Genomic DNA, 24,531 nt, shown 5'->3' with positions numbered 1-24,531 from the left:
TGTGATAACAGCCACCCCTGGGCAGGGGCAGATTTTATGGGGAAAGGCGACCCCCCATACGGCTGTGTTCCCTACGTAAAAACCCTATCTCCTGGATGATGCTGCGCTGCAAAGCATGAAATTTCCTTAAGACCCCCCCTTATGACAGACCCTTAAATCCACCCCTGCTCCGGAGGAATGTTAAACTAACGATATCATCGCGTTAAACAAACACAATAATTTTGTTCCAGGCCCATTCCAGCTCAAACGTCCGAGGTCGGTAGCTCGACCACCTGGGATTTCAACGAAATTTTTTTGTGGCGTTCCACTTCCCACGCAGAAGACACATGCAAAAGCTATCCGCTTTTCTGCTAGGTGGCTCAAAACTTGCGCGCGAAACCTCACTCCCTTTGCGCGGCTCTTGCGCAGCAACTGGATCGCAAACATTTTAACGAGATGCGCTTGGAGACGGGTATGTCTACTTGTTAGCGCATTTCTAGCGATTTTGAATGTAAGAGAACAGAGAAGAACATCTGCGCAAGTTGCACAAAACCTGCAATATTGATTATTTTTGATGCCGCGTTACGTATCACACATCGAAACGATTTTTATTTCGCTCGATCCCCACAGCGTGGATACTACGGCAACAAAATTTCGAGCCCCTTGACCGACCCCGGACGTTTGAGCTGGAATGAGCCGCCACTAAGATTTAATCACGGCCCCGAGGGTTGCTTGAATCGTGCTCGGGACCAGATTTTCTCCTGGCGTTATTATTAAGGTTGACGGGAGCTGTACCTTGCCTACGTGGACATACTGAAGGGGCAACAGTTACTTACAATCTTATCTATCTGCAAGAAATAGAGGGTATCGTGAAAACGTTCCAAGACGGAGAGAAGACAAGAAGGGTTCCACACACTCATTTATCTCAACACAGTCACTCCGAGCTATCTCCGGATGGGTCGAGGCTTGGCCGGGGCCGCAAAGCCATTGTTGTGGCTGGGAACTGGCATGCGCATTGCGCTGTAAGGCACCAGGCGACGACCGCTGGGATGGCCATTGCCTGCTGAAAAGAAAAAAAAATTGGTGGGCTCATTGTTGAAGAAAATCACCAAGTAATTACCTGGAGATGGTGTGTCTCCGCCTGCGGGGGATTGCCGTTGCTCCATCCCTGCATTCTGTTGAGAAATGAAATCCCGTTGATACCATTTTTTTGCCATTTTCTACAATTCCGCGCACTTTCTCGGGCTTACAATGTCTACAGACTGGATGGAATATACAGTCATGCCTCTGCTGTCGGCGACCACCCAGCTCATACCTGGACAACTCCTATCATACTCAACTCATACCACGCTCAATTCATACCAGGAAAACTCATACCAGGACAGCTCATACCGAGACAACTATTCCCGCAAAAAAGGAGAGAAAGTTGAGTGTGATATGAGTTGTCTCAGTATGAGCTGGGGCCACCTCTGGAGTCATCCCAAGGAAGAGATGGTGTCGCTCCAGTGGTCTTTTTCTGGGATTATGTCCCCAAATCAATGCCCATTTTAGTCCAGGCCAAGAGACTGGACATTCGAGGTTCGCATCTGGATTTCTTGTGGATACAGAACACCTGTACCGTCAGAGGCAGTACACAATGCCCCGGTGAGATGTGACCCTTTTTCCTGAACAACGCCAAGGACGGAGGCTGTTAACACACTTCCGGATAGGTTCTCCAACATTGGTACTTCACGTTCGGGTAACCGAATAACTGTGACAGAAGCAGGTTTGTTCCCGGTATGGTAGACTGGATAAGCAAAGCATGACTGTATATCCATGTAACACACAAAATTGGTGCTTTCTCAAAAGCAGGATCTCCAGTTGAGTGGGACGCGTGACAAATGCCGTAATTTATTTTACAAGGCACGTTCCATATTAGGTTAGAATAAAGTAAACATTAATATTTACTATTATTATTATTAGTCTTATGTACTATTTACTATTATTTACTATTTATTGATATTTACTCAATGACAAAGTTGTCTCACCAACAATTTGGCTTGGAGCTGCTGCAGGAATTCAGGGTTAGGCTCGCTCATAAACGGAGTCTCACTGAACGGAAGGCAAAATCTAAAAACAGAACAACATTCCCTTTTACACATACGGCCCTGTGTTTTAGGTTTCATGCATTTTGAAAATCGGGGGTAAAAATAGGGTGTTATTTCAGAAGCCATAAAACAGAGTATAATCCGGCAATATTGGGGTGGAAAAGCAGATGTTCGGGTGCAAAATATAAAAAAATGAGTGTTTCTCACATTTCACATGAAGATGAAATGCGGAGCACAGCGTCCTCTAGTGGCGGCATTGATGGCACTTTGCCAAATCAGTTTTCGGGTTTTACCTTAAGTGACGATGATGCAAATCGGGGGGTAAAAATGGGTTTTACGCAATGTGAGCAGACGTCCCGATTTAGGCGGGACAATCCTGCTGTCCCACCTTGCGGATTGTGTTTTCTACTCCCAGGTTGATATCTTCCGGCTCACAACGTAGCCAATGGGCATTGCTCATAAGGCATCCCTATGACAGTACTTTGTTTGTTTTTTTAAAAAACCTTCGCTCATCAAGCTGCCTCCATGAAATGATCTTGATATAGTGATCGCTCATTCACCAGTTGAGGGCCGCAATATCAGTACAAGTATGAGGGGACAGTAGATTCTGGTCAAAGTGTTCAATAGGTGCGCTCGGCTGTACGAAAACTGCAAAGTGTAATCACGGTTAACCTCCATGCTGCAAACAAAACACTATTACATCAGCCTCGTTAGTATTCAGCTAACGTCCACTAGATACACAAAATCACAGTCTGGTACGAAAAGAGGCTCTCGAGAATGCCATTGTCCTGACAAGATTTTTAAAATCCTATGAGAACAACAAATACTGTTCGTGATAACTTACTCGCCAATTTTCTGAATGTCTCCTCCTTTTCCTGTGTAGAGAGTCAAACAGCTTTTCCACAGTGATGCGTAACTGGTATGAGTGAAAAACAGAGGAAATTCACTCGAAAAACTCATTCTAACTTGGTACTCAAAGTGCTCACCCTTTGGTCAGTTTGCATATGTCCCCTTGTTGAAGGCAGGTGCCAGGTTCATCCCAGACGGACACGTTGATGGAGCCTGTGCGGTCGGCGACGCGACAGGTTCTCACTTCATGCCCCTCTTTCGTCGTGTTCGGCCGACCTACGGTTCACTTATGCTCAACTGGTCTACCAAACAACCTGCCAACCAACAGTAGTGAACAACCAACCCGAACTTACCAATATCCAACACGATGAAGACTATATTCAAATTTTTCATTCCGGGTTTCAAGTCGCGAATTGAAGTGGGATCCATCTCCCGACGTTCAAGTGAAAACGCGCCTTTCTGCAAAAAATTTGCCCGTATCAGCGGACAGCTCGAACGTTAACTTCACCAAATATACTCTATTAGCTGCGACACTACAGATAGGCACCGTTCGGCATTGCGCTCTGGTACAGTGCAAATGACGTCAGTTTCTGTCGAACGCTAGTTTGTTGTTGCTAGTTATTTCTATGTGCAGTTCTTATCAGCTCACTCGGGAGCTCATCACCGCCATTCAGATATCGTCACGCGCACGTCACTCGTCAGTCGTCACCGCAAGTCCCTAGCCACCCTAGCGAGCGATAGCTAAAAAAAACGACTAGACGAAACTGAACCTGAAAATAAAATACATCTTCCTCTGCGGTAATTTTATCATGCAGCAGATCCCGTCAACTAGGGATATGTCACAGAAGAATGTGATTGAAAAGCCGCATTTTTTTTACGTGAGCTTGAGTTCCATGTTGAGTTCTTTGATATGTTTGATATTTTGTTCGTCAGATGGCGACAGCTCGTTACGTAGAGCACGTGACTCTGTACACCAATCGTGAGCGAGCAGGTCTATTGTTGTCATGCCCCGGCGCGGCTACTTTTCACTCTAATGAACGCAACAATGTGCCTCGGCTCGGGTAAATTATTTCGTCGCAACGAGTGAGTTCGTAGAAGACTACAACAGGTGAGTCGATTGCCAAGTGCGGAGCATAACAGTGTGCGTCGGTGCACATGTTCCGGGAACGTTCTAGCGACACCCTCCCAAAAAAGAAAACGAAACTGCTTCGTTGGTGCCGGCGCGCCAGTGCATGCTAGCGCTCAGATATACTACATTCTTTTCCGGCACCTTTGCAACGCATGTAGCCGCAGTGACTATCGTATGATCTTGAGTCATGTAATTGTGGAAGTTGCGGTTTTTGCGGTAGTTGAGGGCCGTATTTCCGTTTCCGCAAACTGTTTATTATGCCTGTGGGTCAGTATTGCGTGCGCACGAAACTAGAGTAGCCACACGGGGGGCCCCCTTTAGTCAACCGGTTTGCTCATTAAAGGGTTAAGGATCACGCAAGAAAATAAGGAGAATTGTCTCTCTCGCCTGTCAAGGCGCTTCAATTGCGTTCCTCCTTTTAAATATGGGGGATTGTTTTTCCGCCGTCCATCTTTTTATAGCTTTTATTCGGTGGAATTTTCTCCAATTGCACGTCGCGTACAATAATCGTCCTCAAACGACGTCAGTGATAAACGGTTTATGGGCCCTCAGATACGAGGTTTTCTTTTCTTTTTTTTTTTTTCTGTCTTTCGTTGTTTGTGCAGCTGCGAATAACAGTGTGCCACGGGCAGGAAGGCACCTGTCGTCTGCAACAGATTGCATTGCTTAGCTGGATAAACGAGCCAAGACGTAGTCGTTGAAAGCCATTGGGCAACGTCGCGTGACGTCAGAAATGCACAATTTCGCAACCAGTGCGGGGTTCAAAACGCGAGACAACAAAAGCATGACGGTAAAACCTCCGAGACTAGAGACGGCACCCACAGTCTTCGTCTGTCCCTAGTCTCTGGTCCCATGGTACACCCGCTCCCTTGCTATTTAGCGAAATATGGTCGTCTGAAGCATTGTCCTATGCAGGGCCGGTGCTAGGGGTGTGCGGGGCCTTAGCAAAGGCACATCGCGGGCCCTGTTTCACACCAGCAGTAATGCAAATATAAGAAATGATAAGATTTTCGCAGTGGGAGATTTTAGCAGTACGGGAAATGGCAGCAGTAGAGAAGGGTGCGAAATCCTCGGTATAGCTTGCTGGGTTGGTGGATTTTTCTTTAAAGTGGGACTTTTTCCCATCACATCACGGAATGGCACATAACACATTCTTCTCTCATTGCGTGCGATTAAGTGCATACTTGATATTTAAAAAAAAAAAGTAATCCCTGGTTGAGAGTTTCGTGCGCGGGGCCTAAGGCAGTTGCCTTACTCGCCTACCCCTATCGCCGGCCCTGGTCCTATGAAGCGTTTCATCAACGAAGATGGATTTAGCGGCCAACTGAATCGAAACGCCAGTCACGAGGTTTTCAATTTAAAACGTGGTGACTGGGAAAACTGGATCAATAAATGGTTGCACGATAGTTGATAATGTCTTACGACGGTAATTATTTGCGTAATTTCACCAAAAATGGAGAGATGAAACTCCTTTTTATCTAACCGGAACGAGATCTTGACAAATAAAAGGGGTCTGCCTGAACGTCGTATTTGAGCAGCTTTTTCTCTGCAAGTGCCGTACAAGTAGGCATTTTCGCGAGGACCTAATATTGAATTTGCAAGGAACGAATTTGGCCAGTTTGAATGAAAATTTCAGTTAACCAGCCAACTCCCGCTAGGCATTCCCTAGGACAGGCGATATCTTATGCGGCTTACTGGAACTCCATGAGAGTGGCATACCAATAGCCTGTTTTTCATTGGCTTCAAGGGCTAACTTTCGCAATGGATCGGATTAGGAGACCTTGGAATTCTCCTCCTGGATGAAAATGCGTCTTGAAGGGGATTTTTCTCGAGTTGTCTGAAATCCAATCTGAGCAGCAGAATTGCGTTTGATTATCCACTCGCTAATATATTTGGACCCGTTTCAAAAAACAGTCAAGATGGACAGTCGGCGCATGAGTTCTCAGTTATGGAAGGACGAAGGCAGTGTTCTGGAAGCCATCGATGAGTTGATGAGTCCCAGTGAGGAATTTAAGCTGACGGACATTGAAGATAAGCCCACTAAAGAGCATCATTATGATGAGGATGACTACAAGATGCATCGGGGTGCTGGTTTCCCACACCACCATCAACCACTTAAGAAGCACTATCACCATCGCCGTTCTGAGGATCTACCCACCGTTGCTGAGGCACCTAAGGTAAGCGTTTTCTCCTTTCTGCAACAGTACAGTGAAAAACGTAGAACCGATTTTCTACATTTTTCGGCTCGAAAGGACGCTCGCGTTACCTGGGAGCAGCCTTAGCAGTCTTTGTTTGTAAACAAATGACGTCATAGTGTTCGACAGCGCCATCAATTTGGTAGGGTTGAACTACGTTCAAAGCTAGTGGCGGATAAGGTCCAGCCCGAAAGGAGGGCTTCCGATGGTCTCTGAAAGCGACGCGACCAAGTGCCCACTCGTGGAACCCGGCCCTCCCCTTCGGTCCCCTTGTTTCGGTTTATTTACCAACGTCATGAAGACGTTTCTCGGGTAGAGACGGTAGAGATCTATTGCAAAAAATGCAAAGGACAACCACATCTGCCCTACGGATGTCCGGTTATTGTCCCAGAGCAAACTGCCTGAATCGATGTCCCGTAGACCTCCGTAGAATACTCTTGAAGGATATCTAACGTCCCCAAATTATACAGTGAACTACGACCGTCCGATGGCCAGAGGACATCGTGTGGGCATCCGTATCAGTACACTTGGCAATGGAATTTGATGAAAGTTAGCGCTGTGGACTTCGATAGGCATTAATCTGGTGTACTTGGCTCGCAAGTCTGCTTCATTGGTACCTGTGATCCCAAAATGCAGTTCATTCCCGCCACGCGTTTTTGACTGGGGTGGGAGATCATGCACGAAATCGAGAGGAGATTGGCAGCTCACGGATGGCAACAGTGTGCAGGCAAGAGAAATTCTACGATAGCTCGATCGGAAGTTGACTGCTTTTAGATTTCGGAGCTCGATCTGCGGGGAGTGGCGGCAGAGAATAAGAGCTCATGTCCTCCCAATCTGCCGAATCCTAACTCGCCGAATGCATTGAAGGCCAGGAGATCGCCATAGTTCCTTGACCTCCAAATGTGCTGGTTCGACTGGACGAATGACCGACATGTCCCTTCCCAATTCGCCGAATTTACTTTACCACCGTGACGGCTAAGACCATCGCCGAATGCGCTGTCTGGTTGTTTTCCCTGGGTTCTCCTCAGATGTTGGCAAAGTTCCCCATGAAGGTGACCTAGGGGCGCACTGTCCTCCCAGCAGGGACGGTGTGAGAAATTACGTACCCCGGGGATGCAGGGCCCCCCTCCTCACGTCTCCTGGTGTTGGTAACCGTCGGGCACTGGGTCGGGCGGGCCACTGAAGAGGCCCGGACCCCGGGGCTCTCCATCACCTGCTGCTTCCCTCTCGCCGGCGTGCCTCCCAGTGCAACTTGTCTTACTCCGCTCAGTAACTAACACGCCGTCAACCAACCATATCGATTGCTACGTTCATCTCTCACGGAGCTTTTCACTGCCTTGACAAGCATTACGCTTTCGCTGTAATTTGGTTAATAAGCGATTATAGCCAGCCACAACGTTACGACGATAGGACCTCGCACGATAGGGACGCAGAGCTCACGGCTTCTAGGTCTAGGAACCGTAATGAAATACCTTTAAAATGTTTTAAAAAATAGCCAAGAAAATTTAACGGACTGAAGAGATATTTTTCTTACTGTAAATGAACAAATTACTAAACAGCAATAAAATTGTTAATGAAAGAATGTCGAAAAAACGTGCGAGCTGATGGCAAGGATTTGATACGAAAAACCCCCGAGACCAGGGAACGTACACAGGAAGGTCACACACAAGAGAAGCTTGATACAGAGATGAAAGATGAAAGTCACTGAAAAGGTTAGCCAGCTGTAGGACTCGAACCCACATCTTCCTTCTCCCACGCCTTCTCAGCGACTTCCAGGGTGCGTCATCTGAAGGGACAAACAAGTCACTCTCTCTCACTCATCCTCCTTTCACTCTTACATTTTTGCACACTCATACACACATTCATACGACAGGGATCGACGCAAGCGGCAAATGTTGAACATGAGAGAACTGATGTGCTGAGGCTGGAACAACATAGAAGGGACGATCACATACAAGGCCTCAAGTATGTGATTGTCCCTTCTATGTTGTTCCAGCCTCAGAACATCAGTTCTCTCATATTGATACAGAGACGTCCCCCTCAGTTGTTCGTCATAAATATTGCTAATGATATTGGGATTGGTGGGTGTCATTTCTAGTTCTCCAGCCACCGTTCACTGAGTGATTAAATGATTTCCTACCCATAGATCATTTTCCAACATACCCAACTCTTGCCGAAAGGGGTTGACCTTTCCCCCAAAAAACAATCCGCTCAACTGCATTCGGCGAACTGGGATTCGGCAGATTGGGATGTGATCCAGTATGCCCAGAAGTTAACAGAATGGATGCTCTTTGCATCGGGCGTTAGCATACGCCACCTATAGCCTGTTAAGAAAGTAAAAATAAAGCTACAAATTGGTTAATTCATAGAGTATTTGGTTGTTTTGTATTTAGTATTTAATAAAACCCTATTAGTTATTTCTCTTTCTGCGCCACCAGTCGTTCAATCGAGATTTCGTCGTCGCAACCGCGTCTTGGTCCAGCCATCCCCCGCCATTTTCCATGCATAGCACCCTTGTGGTGACTCCCCTAAGGGCCAGTTCTCACTTGGCGACGCACGACGCGGCGTCGTGAGCGGGCGGCGGAAGTAGAGGCGCATTTCCGCCGCCCCGTCAGCGCGCACGATTTTCATGTTCCCACCACAGTGGCATTCCGTCGTCCAAAGCAGACGAAAAATCAGGAGGCGTGGCCTTTCTGTGTCACCTTATTGGTCGCAAGCTGTCGTTCTCGGCAGCTCTCGCCGACGTCGTGAAAGAAGGTCGGCACGGCAGTTTTTTTGGCTCGATGCCTCTCCCCTCCCGACTCCGGAAATGCGCGTCTATTTCCGCCGCCCGCTCACGACGTCGCGTCGGGCGTCGTGAGCGGGCGGCGGAAATAGACGCGCATTTCCGGAGTCGGGAAAGGAGAGACGTCGAGCCAAAAAAAACTGCCATGCCGAACTTCGTTCACGACGTCGGCGAGAGATGCCGAGAACGACAGCTTGCGACCAATTAGGTGACACAGAAAGGCCACGCCCCCTGATTTTTCGTCTGCTTTGAACGACGGAAGGCCACTGTGGTGGGAACATGAAAATTGTGCGCGCTGACGAGGCGGCGGAAATGCGCCTCTACTTCCGCCGCCCACTCACGACGCCGCGTCGGGCGTCGCCAAGTGAGAACTGGCCATTAGGCGAACCTGAACCTGATGCCATTTTCAAAGCCGAGCGCCTCCCGTAGCTCAACGCCCTCTTTTGGTGTCGGGTTGAGTCCCATACATCTCAAGATGACATGCTCTGCTGTTTCCTCGTCTCCCTCCGTGCACCAGTTACATCTACATCAGCCGACAACGACAGGTTGCGCCATCTGTGATGTGAACACTGAAACAAAACCTCAAATCTCCCACGAAGCGGCGACAGGCTCCTCCTCCGAAGCACTTTGTTTTGGGACTGACGAATAGATAGCCTACGAAAAAGAGACTAGGACCGCTAGAACTTTGGTGGAAGAAAAGCGAGCAAGATGGAACGCGCCAACTGTTCATACTCTTATTAGAGTCTGGCTAGGACGCGTAGTACACGCTACGAAGCAGGGGAATGAACGTGTAGTATAATTCTATTGTTGGGAAAAACTCACGTGACCTCAAGCGTTGGGCCAATCGTTGGACGTCGGTTGAGTAGCTTTTTGCTTTGCTTTTTTTTGTCTCCCTGGGTGATCTGTGACGCTGGCGAGGCTTTCCCTTTCCCATCTGTTCTCTCCCTCTCCCCCGCTTTGGCGGTTCGGAGCAGTTCTGGGTGGTTGTGGATCTCCGTTCGCGTCGAGTGAAATAAATAACAAAATGTGGAAGCGTTGGCTGTTTCTGTTACACACAAAGTGCTTTATTTTCCGGGATTGGTATTTCCAAAGCACAAATATGAAGTCTGCTGTAGCTGTGCACAACACAAACATGATATGAACATTGTTTCTGAAGTTCGAATGAAATGCCGAAGCAACTTTGCATTCACTGATAGCTGATGTCTCACGTGGAAGATTTCACAGTAGAACAACAGTATATTGGCTGCACAGGCACACACATTCAGAGGTCCGGCATGACAGAGAACATGTCCATATTGCTGCTTGTGTAGGCGCCTGGTTGATCCGTCACAAAGGAAATTGTGAAGCTGCTATGCCGAAAGATGATGATCCAACCACTCTGAGTGTCATATCCATTCTACTGTATCCACGCAGATGCCATTCTGAAGCAGATATGAGTTGAGTGCTTATACCTGAACAAGAAAGATAGGGATCAGAAGCGTGAAAACCAAAAATTCTACCTGCCAAAATGCTGCGTAGATGCCACAGGTGCGGCGCTATGTTATGTTAAGCGGCAAAATAGAATAGGAACTGACTTGCCTGTCATCGAGTGAGTAGCGGAAAAACACAGTGTTCGTCCTTTTTGAATCGTTGTCGCACCAAGCAAGCGAAGCAGACCTGCCTTCCACTTATCTACCACTCAATTGACTTGCAGAAGTATCCATGAGGCACCGAGTTTTTCAGAGTTGGTATCGACAACATGTTAGGGAAGGACACTAAAAACCATCCAAAGCGGTACCGGCGTAGATGCTTTGCTTGCGTCCCTGCTGCACCCAACACATTTCGAAACTTTGCGGCGAGTTGCTGTAGTTGCTCCGGCACCGCCGACACGGTCGCCGGTTTGAGCGCGCCAAGGGAAGTTCATAATTTCAAACCAACCAATGAGCGCTCGCATACCGGGGGAGCGGCCTCAGGAGCCAATGGGCTCGTGACGGTTGAGAACTCGCGCTTCGACGTAAAAATTCTGACGTTTCATGACGTTTGATGACGCGAAAAGCTCGCAGCGCCTCACTTTAGTCCGCAAGTGAACTCGCGAGTTTCATCCCCTTGCTACGAAGCCCGCCCGATACAAAGGGGATAGCCAGGATAGCCTCCAGGATCATCATCATCATCGTCGTTGGTTTTGACGACCAGTTTGCTTGTCGATGACTGTGAGCTACACAACATGCGCTCACTTCAGTTAAGGGCGGATCCCACTAAAGTGTCGCTGAAGCAGCAACGTGAACGACAGGTAAGCTGTGCAGAAACAGAATGGCGAGCAGACGCATCTCATGTGGGTCATGTTCGTCTTCCGCAACAGGTCAGCCGCCATGTTGGGAACATCAGTTGCTGATATATCGAGGAAGAAACGGTGTTCGCTCAAGCGGGGAAATCGGTGATCGAGGTAGGTACACGAATCCTGTCAGAGTGCCATTTATTTCGGATAGCAAAGTGTTAAAGATGAAGAAAATAAATTCTTAAGCACTTGGGGCTTTGTACGTATTTGGCCTTTCTGTGTGTTCCAGCCTCAGAACATCGATTGTCTCATGTTTTCAGGTTGTATGCTCCGCATGTGAATGCACTTGCAGATGGTACGCCCGGTTCAGAGGTGCATTTTGCATTGTGACATATTTATCGGTGTAGGTCTAGAACGACGCATGGAATTAACTGACGGTGACAAAATAAAGCTATGCTCAGTGCTGTGAAAGCTATAGCTAGGATGCTCCAGAAAAATTATTTTAAAATAAAAATATTTAACCCCGTTCTTCTTTTGCAGTGAGCCAGTGGAAGCCAACGCCAACTACATTCCACCAGACTAAGGGACTCAAGTGCCCGTAGATGTGCCGCTTTGAAGCTCCTTATTGTGTAATAAGCGTTCTTTGTTTTGTATCTGCTGTCTTTACTGTGTAACCACCCACCACAAGTAAATAAAGAAATAGAATCGTACACTACCTGTAGAACCCAGGAAAAACCTGTCACAGTGTCCACAGGATAACCACAGCCCCCCACATGCCTCAAATTACCCGAAATGTAGCCTCGGGTTGTCCTGTATACCGGTTCGAGCGGTAACATTGAACAAACTATGTTAGTACAATTTCTGTCCGTGAGACATCCAGAGGTTGTATATGGCTTCGCTGTCGCTATAAGCTTTGTTTAGCTTCGTTGCCCAAAATTTCAGCAGAAATCTGCGGTATTATGCAACGTTGGCAAAAATATGAAACTATCAACTTTGGTATTTCAGTATATTCCCCGATTATTATTGGCGCATGCTACTGGAGACTTCAAGTTGGACGAGTTTACATGTTTGGGGGAAGTTTTGGTTTCGGTACTGGGACAGGTTTGCAATAATATCTACGAAGATTGCAAGACCAAGTTATAGGAACAGTCAGAAAGTAACTTTATAGTAGGCAAAAATCAGATTTAAATTTTTTGTAAGGTTGGTTAGTGTTAACAAAAGCTCATTTGGAATTGTTATATTTGTATTTTGTGTGTTCCTGCTCCCGCAATGAATGATGCATTTGTTTGAACCAATGCATCCCCTATCAGACTCTCAGGTTATGTAGCTCATCTAGTTGTTGGGAAACTGGATGCAGATGGAAGCTGCAAAGACTTCGGGGTCTGTCACACTGGCGCGGCACGACATACAACAGCTTGTGACAAGTCGAAAGCAGTCGTGTCGTGCAGAGTCTTTGTCCAAGGATGTCACCATCATACTGACGCGACACCACTGCGACATGACAACAAGACCGGTGTCGTACGGATAGTTTTGTCAGTGGGACTGCAGACTTGATTCGACAGTCGGATGAATCGAGTCATACGACCGTGTCGTGCTACGTTCAACCTCTGCTCAAACATCTGCAGTAAATAGTGCATTCTGAGATAGGAATGAACCGGAGGCAAGACACAGGGTGCATAATAAACTGATTTACTCGAATATAACAATTGCAAAATGTACGAGATGTTTAAAGTAGCACAGAAGTCATTTTTAACACTTTGTTTGGTCCCTTCCCAGGCAGAAAAACTAACATCAAGTATTATCTATTTCATGTAACGCTGTAGTTCCTCAACTGCTATGACTTAATTATGTCATTGTTATGCTCCATGTACATTAGAATATGTTTAATGTTTGACTACAAATAAAATGCATTTTTGCGTTGCAGTTCCTTGGATCTGCCTTTGGCGACAGCAATCCTGCGAAGGGGCACCAGTTACATACCTGTTGGGCTGGTACCAGCTAAACTGTGTTATCAAACAGGGACCGCTCCGAGTGGAACCACTTCAACCGGTCCCAGCTCAACAATGGTGTTTGGAAACCAGTTGGGCGGCCTGGTACCAGTTGAGACTAGGACCTGCCAGAAACCAGTTGTGTGATCAAACTGGTCCCTGTATGATAACAGGGTTCACGCAGTCTCCATTGCAACCGGTACCAGTTTGCCAAACTGGTTTGTAACTGGTCCCAGTCTCAACTAGGGGTGGGTGAACCGTGTTATTGAACAGGGACCAGTTCGATCAACTAGTTCCAGTTGGCCCAGCTGGTTTCTAACCGGTCCCATTTGAGACTGGGACTGGTTGAAGTGGTTCCACTTGAACTGGTTCCTGTTTGATAAAACAGTTCACCCAGCCCCAGTTGCAACCAGTATCAGTTTGCCAAACTGGTTTCTAACTGGTCCCAGTCTCAACTAGGACCGGGTGAACAGTGTTATTGAACTGGGACAAGTTCGATCAACTGGTTTCTAACCGGTCCCATTTGAAACTGGGAACTTGAACTTGAACAGGAACTTGAAACACTGTTTACTTGGTAGACAAACAATATATGCTTTCCACCGATAAATAATCCAATAAATTCTTACTGGTTTGCCACATGCTTCGAATTAACAGCACATATCATACACGTGTGTATGATACACAACATGTTTGTTTACATCGTGCACGGTGTTAACAAACATAGCTGATGGCTGCTTTACGGCATGGCACTCAAAGCAAGATAGCCTTCGTCTGCGAAAAAAATACCAAGGACATCTGACAAAATCGTGACAAAATCTGACTAATCGTGACGATATAGCATCAAAATCTGCAATTTGTGTCGTTGCTTTCGCAGAAATGTTGGCAACAAGAAAGGCTATCGGTTTTCGGGATACAGCATGGAACAGAAAGCCGTTGCACTAGTTGGTCGCACCGGAACTTTTGAACTTGAACTGTCAAGCAAGTGGCGAAAGTGAGCACTGCTACCGCCAACTTACTGCAACGCCAGCTCACTAACAACCTCGTCGGCGTCTGAGAGATGGCACACTCTACGACAGGAGTCTGCTGTGCCAATGTATCAAACAATGGGAGCACACCGTTGCGCTGCAGCCTGAAGGGCATCTCTCCCCAACGCTTTGTTGTGACTGCTTCTACATGGAAGCTATTTCACACTGAGCTAAAACTGGTAACTTGGGATATCCACGCAACTTGTTTTCCCGCCTCTGCTGCACGCTGACGACTCTTCAAGTCGATAATTGTTAGTTACAAATGAGGCAGATTCACTCGGACCATTTCCAAAACATGAGAGCACGTACTCGGCTCTCCCAATGCAAGTCGGAACGCTGTTCTGCGAGAACTTCCCTAAACGTCTTGGTCCCCAAATTCCCTCGCAATATCCTTTCACAGGCCTGAGTAAGGAGACAAACAGAAACCTCCAATAGTGCCGTGAACATGGCTGGTTTCTCAGCAAACTGTTCACAAAGCGAACGTTCATAAAAAGTGGGTTGACTTTATGTAAATAGTAAACAATAGGGGTCCCAATATGCTTCCCTGGGGTCCCACTTGAAATGGGCTTAATGGAGCAACAAGCGCATTGTGTCCGATGCTCCAGGTACAAACTTAGGAGAGAGGAAGGAACATTACGCACATCATAGCAAAGTAGCTTGTGCTTTAAAATAATATGGTTAATGGTGTCAAATGCTTTTGTAAATTCTATGTAGACACCGAGAGTAAGCTTAGCAAAATTCTCAAGAATGATTTCTATGGTTTTAACAGTTAGACCTTTGTTTACGAAAGCCATATTGAGACTTTGTGATGAGCAAATGTTTATCCAGAAATGACGATAGCCTGCTACGTATAACCTTCTCCGGAGCTCTCGAGGACGCTGGAAGCATTGATGTCGGTCGACAGTTAGATAACCGACTCCCATCTCCCCCTTTATGTAGTTTTGTCACTTTGGCGATCCGCATCTTCTCTGGAAAAGTACCAACAGAGAGACACCGTTTAAATATGTGCGTTAAACGGTGCACGATGTCGGACAAAACGCGAACACCGGAGTAGTCCAAAGACTCAGAATTATTTAATGTCAAGGATGCAGATACTGCCTCAGTGTCATCAGCAGGGGTGAGAAATAAAGACCGGCTGCAATTATTTATAATCCCTTCCCATTGAAGCCTCTGCAGTTCTTCTTCTACTCTTTCTTGGAGCACTAAAGGCACAGGCCTCAGCTTGCAAAGTCTTGGTCAAGTGAGGTGAATCTTGTCCCTCGAAACTCTCCCAGTTGACTTTTGAACAATGCCGCATGTCAGGCTACTATATCTTTCACCGAAACTGCTCTAATCTGCGGCATTCATGTTCAGCCTAACAACGTAGGCCCCTTCACAGCTCTCCCTATCGTGGTACCTTGCCAGATAGTTTGCTTTCCTTACCTACATACTCGAAATAACTGCGTAAAAAATACGGGTTTCACGTTCTTATCCGGACCCTGAAAATGTCCCATTCGGAATGACAGTTTATTTTCGCAGGAGACCGATGCCCCGGGACCATCGACCGTACCCAAGATTGTGGTTTCTCAAGCCGATCGACCCCTCAAGTCCTCCCTGAAGAAAGCTTCCATATCTTCGGAAGAGCCATTGCTGGGAAGTTATGGGTATGTTTGGTTTTGGTTATTGGGTGCAGAAACAGAAACTGAATAATCCCTATCCTTTACTGTTTTCTGGCATTCAGTCATCTGTAAAATGTCCATCATGTTCTCTACTAAGTGACACACTAGAAAACCATCATGTGCCCACAGTTAGCTCCCGCAGTTCATTGATTGGTCGGTGTAATGATTGGAAACTAGTTACTACAGTTGAGCCCATATGTAACATCACGCGACACTTTGAAAAAAATAAAATGAAAAAAAGAAAGGGAAACACATTGATGCAAGGCTATGCTTAAAAGCCTGATATTAGACGGTGCTTTTGTTCAGCTCTGCAACGTGCACAGAGCCTGAGGGTACATGATGTATCATGATGTATTCAGTCGCAACTGATGCACCCACTGGCACTGGTGGTGATTCTCGTCAGCCTCATCATTGGATTCTTCTGAGTTCAGAGTGCTTTGTGAATAGTGTCGATGAACAACTGTGCAATGTCTATGTCATCATCTGGTTGAACAAAGTCATCCCAAGCAACATCAGGGTCCGCCTCTTGGATGTTGCCTAATGTTGCCTAACCTGGCTCATCCCACACTGTTAAGCTCGAAAAATGAATGATCGTGGGGACATGAACAGAGTCGAGCTTTTCAACGGCGACTAGACGTTGAGCAGTTGGCGACCCGAGGAAACCCACTATGCTCTCCTTAGATGCTTCATCTTTCGGGCTTGGAGCCGTTCTACACCGAGAGGAAGGCGTCTACAGAGGCTAAAAAAATATTGCTCTCAGAATCGTGTGGGCATGTGACTGTTTCAAAGACCGTATTATCACAGGCATCAAGGTTGCAATCGAAACTGACCAAAAGCCCAATTTTGATGTGAAAGTACCTGGATGAGGGGTTACACCAGGGTTACACCACAGTGCTTGAAGATGAGGTGTTTATGACATTAGGTACACTCCTGGTAAAGTGCTCATAGCAGCAGACGTGCTTTCAAGACAGTGGAGATTTTGAGCAAGAGTTTGATGCACTTGTGCAGGTTATTGTTGCAGGGCTACCGACATCAGAAAAGAACAACAGAATAACCCAGCTTGTCTAAACTAAGCTGTCTGACTAAATATTGTGAGCAAGGATGGCCAACTGATACCATCTCATGCCCATGGAGAAAGCTATTACTATACGACCACAGACTACCCTGACATTCTGCCATCAGACCTACCAGGAACAACGGCCAACACAAGAGGCCAGGACAAACATCCCGCTGAGATGGAACAGACAAGGACATGGTTTGGGAGAATTCGGAAACCAGTACAGCACCTGGACCTTTAAAGAAACACAGGTGTTAACGAGCGTTCCCCGAAAAAAAAAAAAGAGGGCATTGTATGTATTCTATGAGATGGTGCTGCCATGCATCTTACAGCACACAAACGCAGACGAGGCGCATCTCGATATCTCGATTGCCAAAACTATGGGAACCCTGTCACCACACGGTGTTTATGTGAAATTCGTACCTCTTAATGCTACACTGTCGTGTATGAACATGAATGAATGAATATCTTTGCGCAGCTTCTTCCCTAGCCTGGACACAAGGACGGCCGACTACCAGAACCAGTACCAAGATATCCCTCTCTCGTCGACAGTTCGAGATTCTTCGCAGGACCAAAATGGGCAGCATAAAGTAGCTTTCATCCTAGGTGTGCCTCCAAGCTTCTCCCTTCCCAAACTGAATGCAATATATATATATATATATTTTTTTTAAGGGTCTGACGAGCCTGCACAACCGCCGGCACCGCCAAGCATGACCGCCAAGGCAACTCAGCCACATCGAACAAAGGAAAGGTAAACCGTCACTTGAACATCTTGGACGAAGCTCAGATTTTGCAAGATATGAGTGCTACGCAAATTGACGCTAGGAGAGATGTGAGCCTGTTTGTGACATCCCCTCGCACCTTGTGTAGTTACTTGCCCTAAGAACCCCTCGCAATTTTAGGCATCACCATCATCGCCGGCACAAGCGCCGCAGGTATGTCTATGACCCGACGTTGATGATCCTTCATGATGCCAACGATAAGACACGCGTCATCACTGAACCCGAGGAAGCTGTCATGCTGCAGTCAGCTGATCTGGAAGATATGGCGAGTACGTCCATTTCTTGAGACTTTGTGACAGACACTTTTCTAGAGCTTGTAATGCAACGACGCCTTATTGGTCCATCAGTGGTCGGGTCTTGCAGTCCATTTACTTGCAATACCGGGAGTACTTGCTCTCTGTAGGTCACAGGTTTGAAGACCCGAAAGGGATGCGTCGCCACAAGATCCATGCCAAGTCGGCCACCCACCTGCCACTACCCGAAGATGCGACCCAAGACAAGGGTTTGGGAAAGCGCCACTCTGTGGCCTACATGAGGAAGACGTATGACAGAAAGCCCCATGAGGTAATGTTGTGGACACAGTTAAAGTGGGACTCCGCAACAGTGCCTATCGCGGTGTCAGAAACATACATACCAAATATCGCGTTCCCAAAGTGCGCAGATTTTATTCCAACGAATTATTACGAAGTGAGCGCAACACTGCCGACGTCATCCTGCATGGAAGGATGCAAGCTTCGTAGCAGACGACAATGCCGGGTGACTTCACAGTATCTTCCTCCTGGCGAACCGCTGTGCGTTTTGCATTTTGGTTTCGGTTTGGTATTGTCATCATTTACGAATTAGTTACTCGCACAAAATGAACGCAAATGTTGTATTCGGTATCAAGGAAGCAGTTTGTGTTCAGTATGATGCTCACCTAATTTTTTTCGAATCCTTCCGAAGTCTCCCTTTAAAGTCGGAAGGAAATAATTAGGAGTATGTAACTATCTAACCATTATACAGTGATTATTTCTGGGCTGACGGTCATAAAAGAAACTCACAAAGACTCACAGAGGTGAGAAGGAATGATACCAATGTAATGCGTGTAGTATCATTGGTAGAACACTTCCAAGTACGAATCCAGGCCCGACAAAAGTGACTGACCCTCACGAGGACCACAGCGATCGTGCTTCCGCAGACAAAGGTGAAGATGGAGATGACTCTCATGATGTCACATGTCGCGCAGCCTCGTGCCTCGGCCAATTATTATTTGGTGCCCCAAAACTACACTGTAGCAGTACATGCAACAATTCCTAGGAGCCCTAACTCACACACTGTAATTTGGGGAGAAATCGGGCAATAATTGTGCCTCCGGCTGTTATCGGGTGTGTTTGTTTCTCCTCTTGGCTCCTCTCCTACCTTTTTTTTTGTGTGTGTGTGACGTATCAGCGCTAATCTCCGAAGGCATAGAGTGTGCTGACACACATGGGTGTACTGCTGGGAACGTAAGTGACCCATTCTTACATGTGGCGACCTTTGTTCGTCTTCAGTGGAAACATCACTTGAGGATTTCATATAAATTGGAATTCAGGGAGAAATCGGGTTTAACCCAAAAAAGGCCCTCCACATGTATACAGGGTACAATATAGGAACAGGAGACAAGCAATGATCACATGGCAACATCTCCTTGAGTTTGAGGAGCTACTTCCAGCACAGGGTCATGTTTCTCCTTGCCAACTAATATACAGGGTGTTTTACCTAATGCTATAATAAATCGTATTCAAAAATTAGTTGTCAACGCTATTTATCGCGGGAGAGATTTTGCCATTACTTCTCGGCACTTTTAGCAATGTAATTTGCGAGAAATTCAATTTTCCCAATTCAACTCCAAAACTTGCAAAGTGAACCTCACTTCTTTTTTTTTTTTTACAGAAACAGAAAGTGGATTTCCCTCATTCTATAGCAAAATACATTCACTACTACAATGGTAATAGCTGGGGAAAAAAATTGCAAAAGCCGTCGTTTCAAGGTACGCCAGGAGAAGTGCCTGCTCATTCACTTTTCCAAGCTTCTGCTGATAACGGCAACATGAAGTTATCCGAAAGAAGAGCAAGAAGGAAGGGCTGCACCTTGCATTAACTTGACAGAAAACTGAGCTCGCTCGACAATTTGCGCGTCTCGAAACGACTGTTTCCATAATTTTTTTCAGCTGTTACCAAAGTACTAGGAAATGTATTTTGTAGAGTAAATGGAGCACTTCCGACATGCACGTTCTGTAAAAAAACATACGAGGTTGACTTGGCAAATTTTGGAGATCAGTTGAGAGAATTGAATTTCTCGTAAACTAAATTTGATAAAAGCGCGTAGAAGTAATGCCCCCGAGCGTTGACAAGTAGATTTTAATATGTTAGGTGAAACGCCCTGCATGTTATATGTTATAGACAACAGTCTTTCTCTTGTACATACATATATGCCATACTGGTTAGAAAATATGTCATACAATATAGTCATGCAGTCCTAAAGAAAAGTGTTTACGAAGGTGACCCGGAAGAGAATGTGCAGATTTTTGTGGAACTGGACGAGCTGGTCCCAGATCGTGACACGTACGAGTGGAAAGAAACGGCCCGTTGGATCAAATACGAAGAAAACCTGGAAGAGGACGTGGATCGCTGGGGAAAACCACACGTCGCGTCGCTTTCCTTCCACTCTCTCCTATGTCTAAGAAAGTGCATCGAGCAAGGCACGATACTGCTGGACCTGGAAGAAAAGGACCTGACGGGCATCGCCAACAAAGTGGTGGACAACATGGTGCTCAGCGAACAAATATCGGCCGAGAACCATGGAGCAGTGCTTCGAGTGCTGCTCTTACGTCACAGGCACGCTGCCGAAAGGGGTCTCAACACGTTTCTACGCAGAAATTCCTCCGGGACGTTGACAGCTTTCAGGTGTGTTGGCCACAGTTATTTCCTGCTGCTAACGTGCAGGTTAACCGAGCGTCTCGTTGCAGGTCACTGCGGTCGGCGTCGTTAGTCAGCAATCTGACTACGTCGTCTCAGGACCACGTTAATGGCAACGCCGGTAATCGAAGTATGCCTCTACTGAGCCCGGAAACGCGCGTTTCTATCGGGGTAAGCTTGCCCCCAACGTGTAACATACACGAGAGCTGAGCACCGACTCTCTGACAGGAGAACCAAGTCGGGTGTTCTTGGGAGGATTTGCGCAAGCCCGATGCCAACATCCTTCGAAGGATCCCCGAGGACGCGGAAGCGACCGCCGTGCTCGTAGGAGGTTTAGAATATCTGGATCAACCCAGTATTGCTTTTGTGAGATTGGCTCAGGGGCAGACCATGCCCAACCTGATGGAGGTACGCACTCTTCCTGTCCACCATTTTGTCTACAAGCTTGTCTTTCAGGTACCAATACCCGTCCGATTCTTCTTCATTCTCCTGGGGCCTACCGACACAGACATGGATTATCACGAAATTGGTCGTTCCATATCTACTCTTATGTCCAACAATGTAAGTTTCACGCACCCTCCGGTAATCATTACCACTCGGATATTTTGCTCGGTCCGCCCTGTAGCGTGCATTTCCCCTCGTTTCGATGCTTCTGGAGCTCATTAGGTTCAAATTTTAATCGTACGAAAACTGGCGCGACAACGGCGAAAAGCAGCGGAGGAAAAACGAGGAAGCGCGGTTTGGACACGTCACCTCATTGGCCAAGAGCTCTCGTGAACACTGCTAAACTCTGCGGAGAAAGTTTGGTACGTCCAACTTTTTGGCTCGGCATCTCCACTCTGAGAACTCCTCATCTACTTCTGCCGCATGCAAGCGACGTCGTGTCGGGTGTCATCCAGTGGGGCATTAGCGTGATGTAGCAGTTGCTCCTGGCATCGGGTGGTTTGCAACTGTTAAAATTGTGATGGCTCGTTCATGTAAGTCTCGGTGTCGCCCGTCAAATAGAAATGCCTTCGTGGTCCCCTCTTTTGTAATTTGCGAATATTTATAATATTAGCCATTTTGGTAAGCTATAGTATAGTTTTCTCTTTTTTTTTTTGTCCCCTGGAACATGTTGATACAACGACGCACCATTTACTTTTATTGTTGATGGGGATGTTGATCCGAGCATAATGTGTTTCAGAGTTTTCACACGGTCGCTTATAAAGCAGAGGACCGACGCGACCTTTTGAGGGCCATCAACGAGTTTTTGGACGACAGCATTGTACTACCACCAGGGGACTGGGACCGCAAATCACTTCTGCCCGTTGAGGATATTAAGAGGAAATACGAAGGCATCCGAAAACGCAAACTCCAGCAGCAAAAGAAGCCACGTAAGGATCTCGTCGCACATAGGTATTCTATGCAGACCAGTAAGACGAGCGAAAATGTGCCGAACCAGACCAGTGCAGAGCGGTGAAAATGTGCGTAACTATTTGATGCAGCCCAGGAACCAGCAGCGGTCCATTACGAGCCCTTAAAGCGTGGTGGTCGTCTTTTCGGAGGTCTCATAAGCGACATGAAGAATCGCTACCCTTGGTATCTGAGCGACCTCAAGGACGGCCTGGATGCCCAGTGTATAGCCACAGCTATATTCATATATTTTGCTGCCCTCTCCGGGGCCATCACATTTGGGGGATTAATAGGTATATGTCTGTCATGTGGTCCTATTTTGAAACATGATGGAGTCATCATCTCCTTTCAGGTGATAAAACTCATAATTTAATCGGCGTTTCGGAAACCTTAGTGGCCACCTGCGCCACTGGAATCTTGTTTTCTCTCCTTTCTGGCCAACCGCTCGTTATTATAGGGGTAACGGGACCCGTGCTTTTATTCGACGAACTTCTTTACTCGGTGAGTACTCTCCTTGGCCTTTCAACGGGTACTCACACTCTTTACTGTTGACAGTTCTGTCAAGAGAACGACGTGGAATTTTTGCCCATCCGAGTGTGGATCGGCATATGGATAGCTATTCTGGCCACATTGGTGGTTGCCTTTGAAGGGAGCACTTTGGTGCGCTTTTTCACCAGGTTTACGCAAGAGATCTTTGCTTCGCTCATTTCTCTGCTGTACCTCTTTGAATCTATGAATAAGCTCTATGTGGTAAGTGAGAGTCAAATGGCTTCAAAAAGACGCTCCTTCATCTCATCCTGCGATTGGCAGATATTTGTCCAACACCCCCTGTTACCTGCAAGTGCATACTGCGACATAACCAACGGTACGACGAATCTCACCATACTCGTGGACCAAGAAGACGCCCAACGGCAACCCAATACGGCTCTGCTTTCTTTCATTCTCATGTTTTCTACTTTTCTCATGGCGGATTTCCTGAGGAAATTTCGTAACAGTAGCTTCCTGGGACGAAACGTAAGTGGCGTGTCTATCACCCGTGGAATGGCAATGGAATGGCATTGGGATTTCAGGCTCGAAGAGCTCTCGGAGACTTTGGAATTCCCATTACGATTGTCATCATTGTGAGCATGGATTATTTTATCCCGAACACGTATTCTCAGGTAGGTAAAGTTGCGGGAGGAACGAGATCCAATACAATAGAGAGTGTGTGTGCTTCTAAAGAAACTTCAAGTGCCAAGCGGCCTGAGCACAAGCCGAGAGGGCCGTGGATGGCTCATTTCACCTATTAGCTCGACTTTTATCTGGTGGCACGTCTTTGTGGCTGCAGTTGGAGCCGTACTCGTCTTCATCCTCTTGTTCCTCGAGATTGAAATCTGCGAGTAAGTCTTCCAAGGTTCTTCCAAGTAAGTGCTCGCTTTCAATGAATGCTTTTCCAGATTGATACTAAGCAAGAAAGAGCGCAAGCTCAAGAAAGGTTCTGGTTTTCACTTGGACCTCATGCTCATTTGCTACATGGAAGTGGGATGTGCCTTCTTGGGCGCCCCCTGGGTGTGCGCTGCGACGGTGCGTTCTGTGTCCCACTTAGCTTCACTGACCGTCATGAGTCGGACACATGCCCCGGGGGAGTCGCCTCATATACTCGGAGTGAAAGAGCAACGAGTGACAAACTTCGTTGTTGCGCTTCTCGTTGGTAAGCGCAAAAGGTTGCGTCTCCAAAGCCTCGCTTCACCGTGTGTGTGTGTTCCTACAGGCCTGTCGGTGTTCATGAGCCCTCTGTTGCGGGAAGTTCCAGTAGCTGTGCTCTTCGGTGTCTTTCTCTACATGGGCATCACCTCCATGATTGGGATCCAACTTTTTGAGAGGCTTATCCTGTTTTTCAAGCCCACCAAGCATTTCCCCAATGTGCCTTATGCGCAAAAGGTACGTGTCGCAATCCTCGTGGCTCTTCCTCTGAAACGTCCTCTTGCAGGTGAAAGCTATCAAGATGCACTTGTACACTCTCATCCAAGTGGTGTGCTTGGTCATCTTGTGGGTGGTCAAGTCATCGTCGCTTGCTCTCGCCTTCCCTTTTGTGCTGCTTCTCATGATCCCCCTGCGAATGCAGCTCAAGTATTTGTTCACCCAGAAGGAGCTACAATACGTAAGCAGGGGGACACACACTCTTACATGGTTCCCACACTCTTATATGGCTCATATTTCAGTTAGACGGCGAAGACGTGAGCTTGCAGTCTGACGAAGAAGACGATCCCGACTTCTATCAGCAGACGATACTGCCCAGTTGAGGAAGTTATCTCGAGACACGATCAAATATTGCTTGCCTTAACACGCTCTTACATTGTTTCTGTTAACGGAGGGCACAACACTATATCTTATAGCATATATTAAAAGTTGTTTTATTAATAGTTGTTTTTATGA

The 24,531-nt window shown here is 46.9% G+C and overlaps 2 protein-coding genes and 1 long non-coding RNA gene across 5 annotated transcripts; 2 read left to right on the top strand and 1 right to left on the bottom strand.

The window, feature by feature from the left end:
* Positions 1-885: 885 nt before the first annotated feature.
* On the bottom strand, positions 886-3,651 carry LOC135396486 (SOSS complex subunit B2-like). 2 transcript variants are annotated; one of them, XM_064627494.1, is made up of 7 exons: positions 3,433-3,651; positions 3,269-3,374; positions 3,053-3,191; positions 2,911-2,982; positions 2,007-2,088; positions 1,100-1,154; positions 886-1,039 (listed from the first exon to the last, which is right to left on the bottom strand). In XM_064627494.1, exons 2-7 carry the CDS (start codon positions 3,342-3,344, stop codon positions 924-926), a joined length of 540 nt encoding a protein of 179 aa, XP_064483564.1. In that variant the 5' UTR covers positions 3,345-3,374; positions 3,433-3,651; the 3' UTR covers positions 886-923. The 2 variants fall into 2 exon arrangements, with proteins under 2 accessions (XP_064483564.1, XP_064483557.1); XM_064627487.1 differs by having other exon boundaries at positions 886-1,042; positions 3,433-3,649.
* A 263-nt stretch (positions 3,652-3,914) lies between these two features.
* LOC135377254 (band 3 anion transport protein-like) lies at positions 3,915-24,516 on the top strand. Its single transcript, XM_064609560.1, is given in 20 exon segments — positions 3,915-4,023; positions 5,959-6,221; positions 15,810-15,934; positions 17,485-17,612; positions 17,679-17,757; positions 17,909-18,057; positions 18,192-18,352; positions 20,330-20,712; positions 20,775-20,895; positions 20,953-21,132; positions 21,181-21,285; positions 21,908-22,409; positions 22,469-22,617; positions 22,672-23,130; positions 23,187-23,276; positions 23,338-23,495; positions 23,553-23,806; positions 23,867-24,036; positions 24,086-24,256; positions 24,318-24,516. Coding segments are annotated over 19 exon segments (3,723 nt in total). The 5' UTR covers positions 3,915-4,023; positions 5,959-5,963; the 3' UTR covers positions 24,399-24,516.
* LOC135377257 (uncharacterized) lies at positions 11,121-13,788 on the top strand. 2 transcript variants are annotated; one of them, XR_010418103.1, is made up of 4 exons: positions 11,121-11,293; positions 11,363-11,446; positions 11,819-11,907; positions 13,203-13,788. It is a non-coding gene; the product is annotated as an uncharacterized LOC135377257 (long non-coding RNA). The 2 variants fall into 2 exon arrangements; XR_010418102.1 differs by lacking the exon at positions 13,203-13,788 and having other exon boundaries at positions 11,819-13,201.
* Positions 24,517-24,531: the final 15 nt, after the last annotated feature.

Source organism: Ornithodoros turicata, chromosome 1, assembly GCF_037126465.1.
Source record: "Ornithodoros turicata isolate Travis chromosome 1, ASM3712646v1, whole genome shotgun sequence".
Classification (NCBI taxonomy): domain Eukaryota; kingdom Metazoa; phylum Arthropoda; class Arachnida; order Ixodida; family Argasidae; genus Ornithodoros; species Ornithodoros turicata.
The sequence above is the reverse complement of the archived record's forward strand: the minus strand, read 5'-3'. Positions and strand labels throughout refer to the sequence as shown.

What these genes read in the sequence shown, in the direction of transcription:
- LOC135396486 (XM_064627487.1), bottom strand. Translation starts at nt 3,344, where the DNA reads ATGGATCCCACTTCAATTCGCGACTTGAAACCCGGAATGAAAAATTTG. An exon ending in CTTCATCGTGTTGGATATTG is followed by an intron (nt 3,192 to 3,268) that starts GTAAGTTCGGGT and finishes AGTGAACCGTAG; the next exon opens with GTCGGCCGAACACGACGAAA. An exon ending in GACATTCAGAAAATTGGCGA is followed by an intron (nt 2,089 to 2,910) that starts GTAAGTTATCAC and finishes TTCTGTTTTTAG; the next exon opens with ATTTTGCCTTCCGTTCAGTG.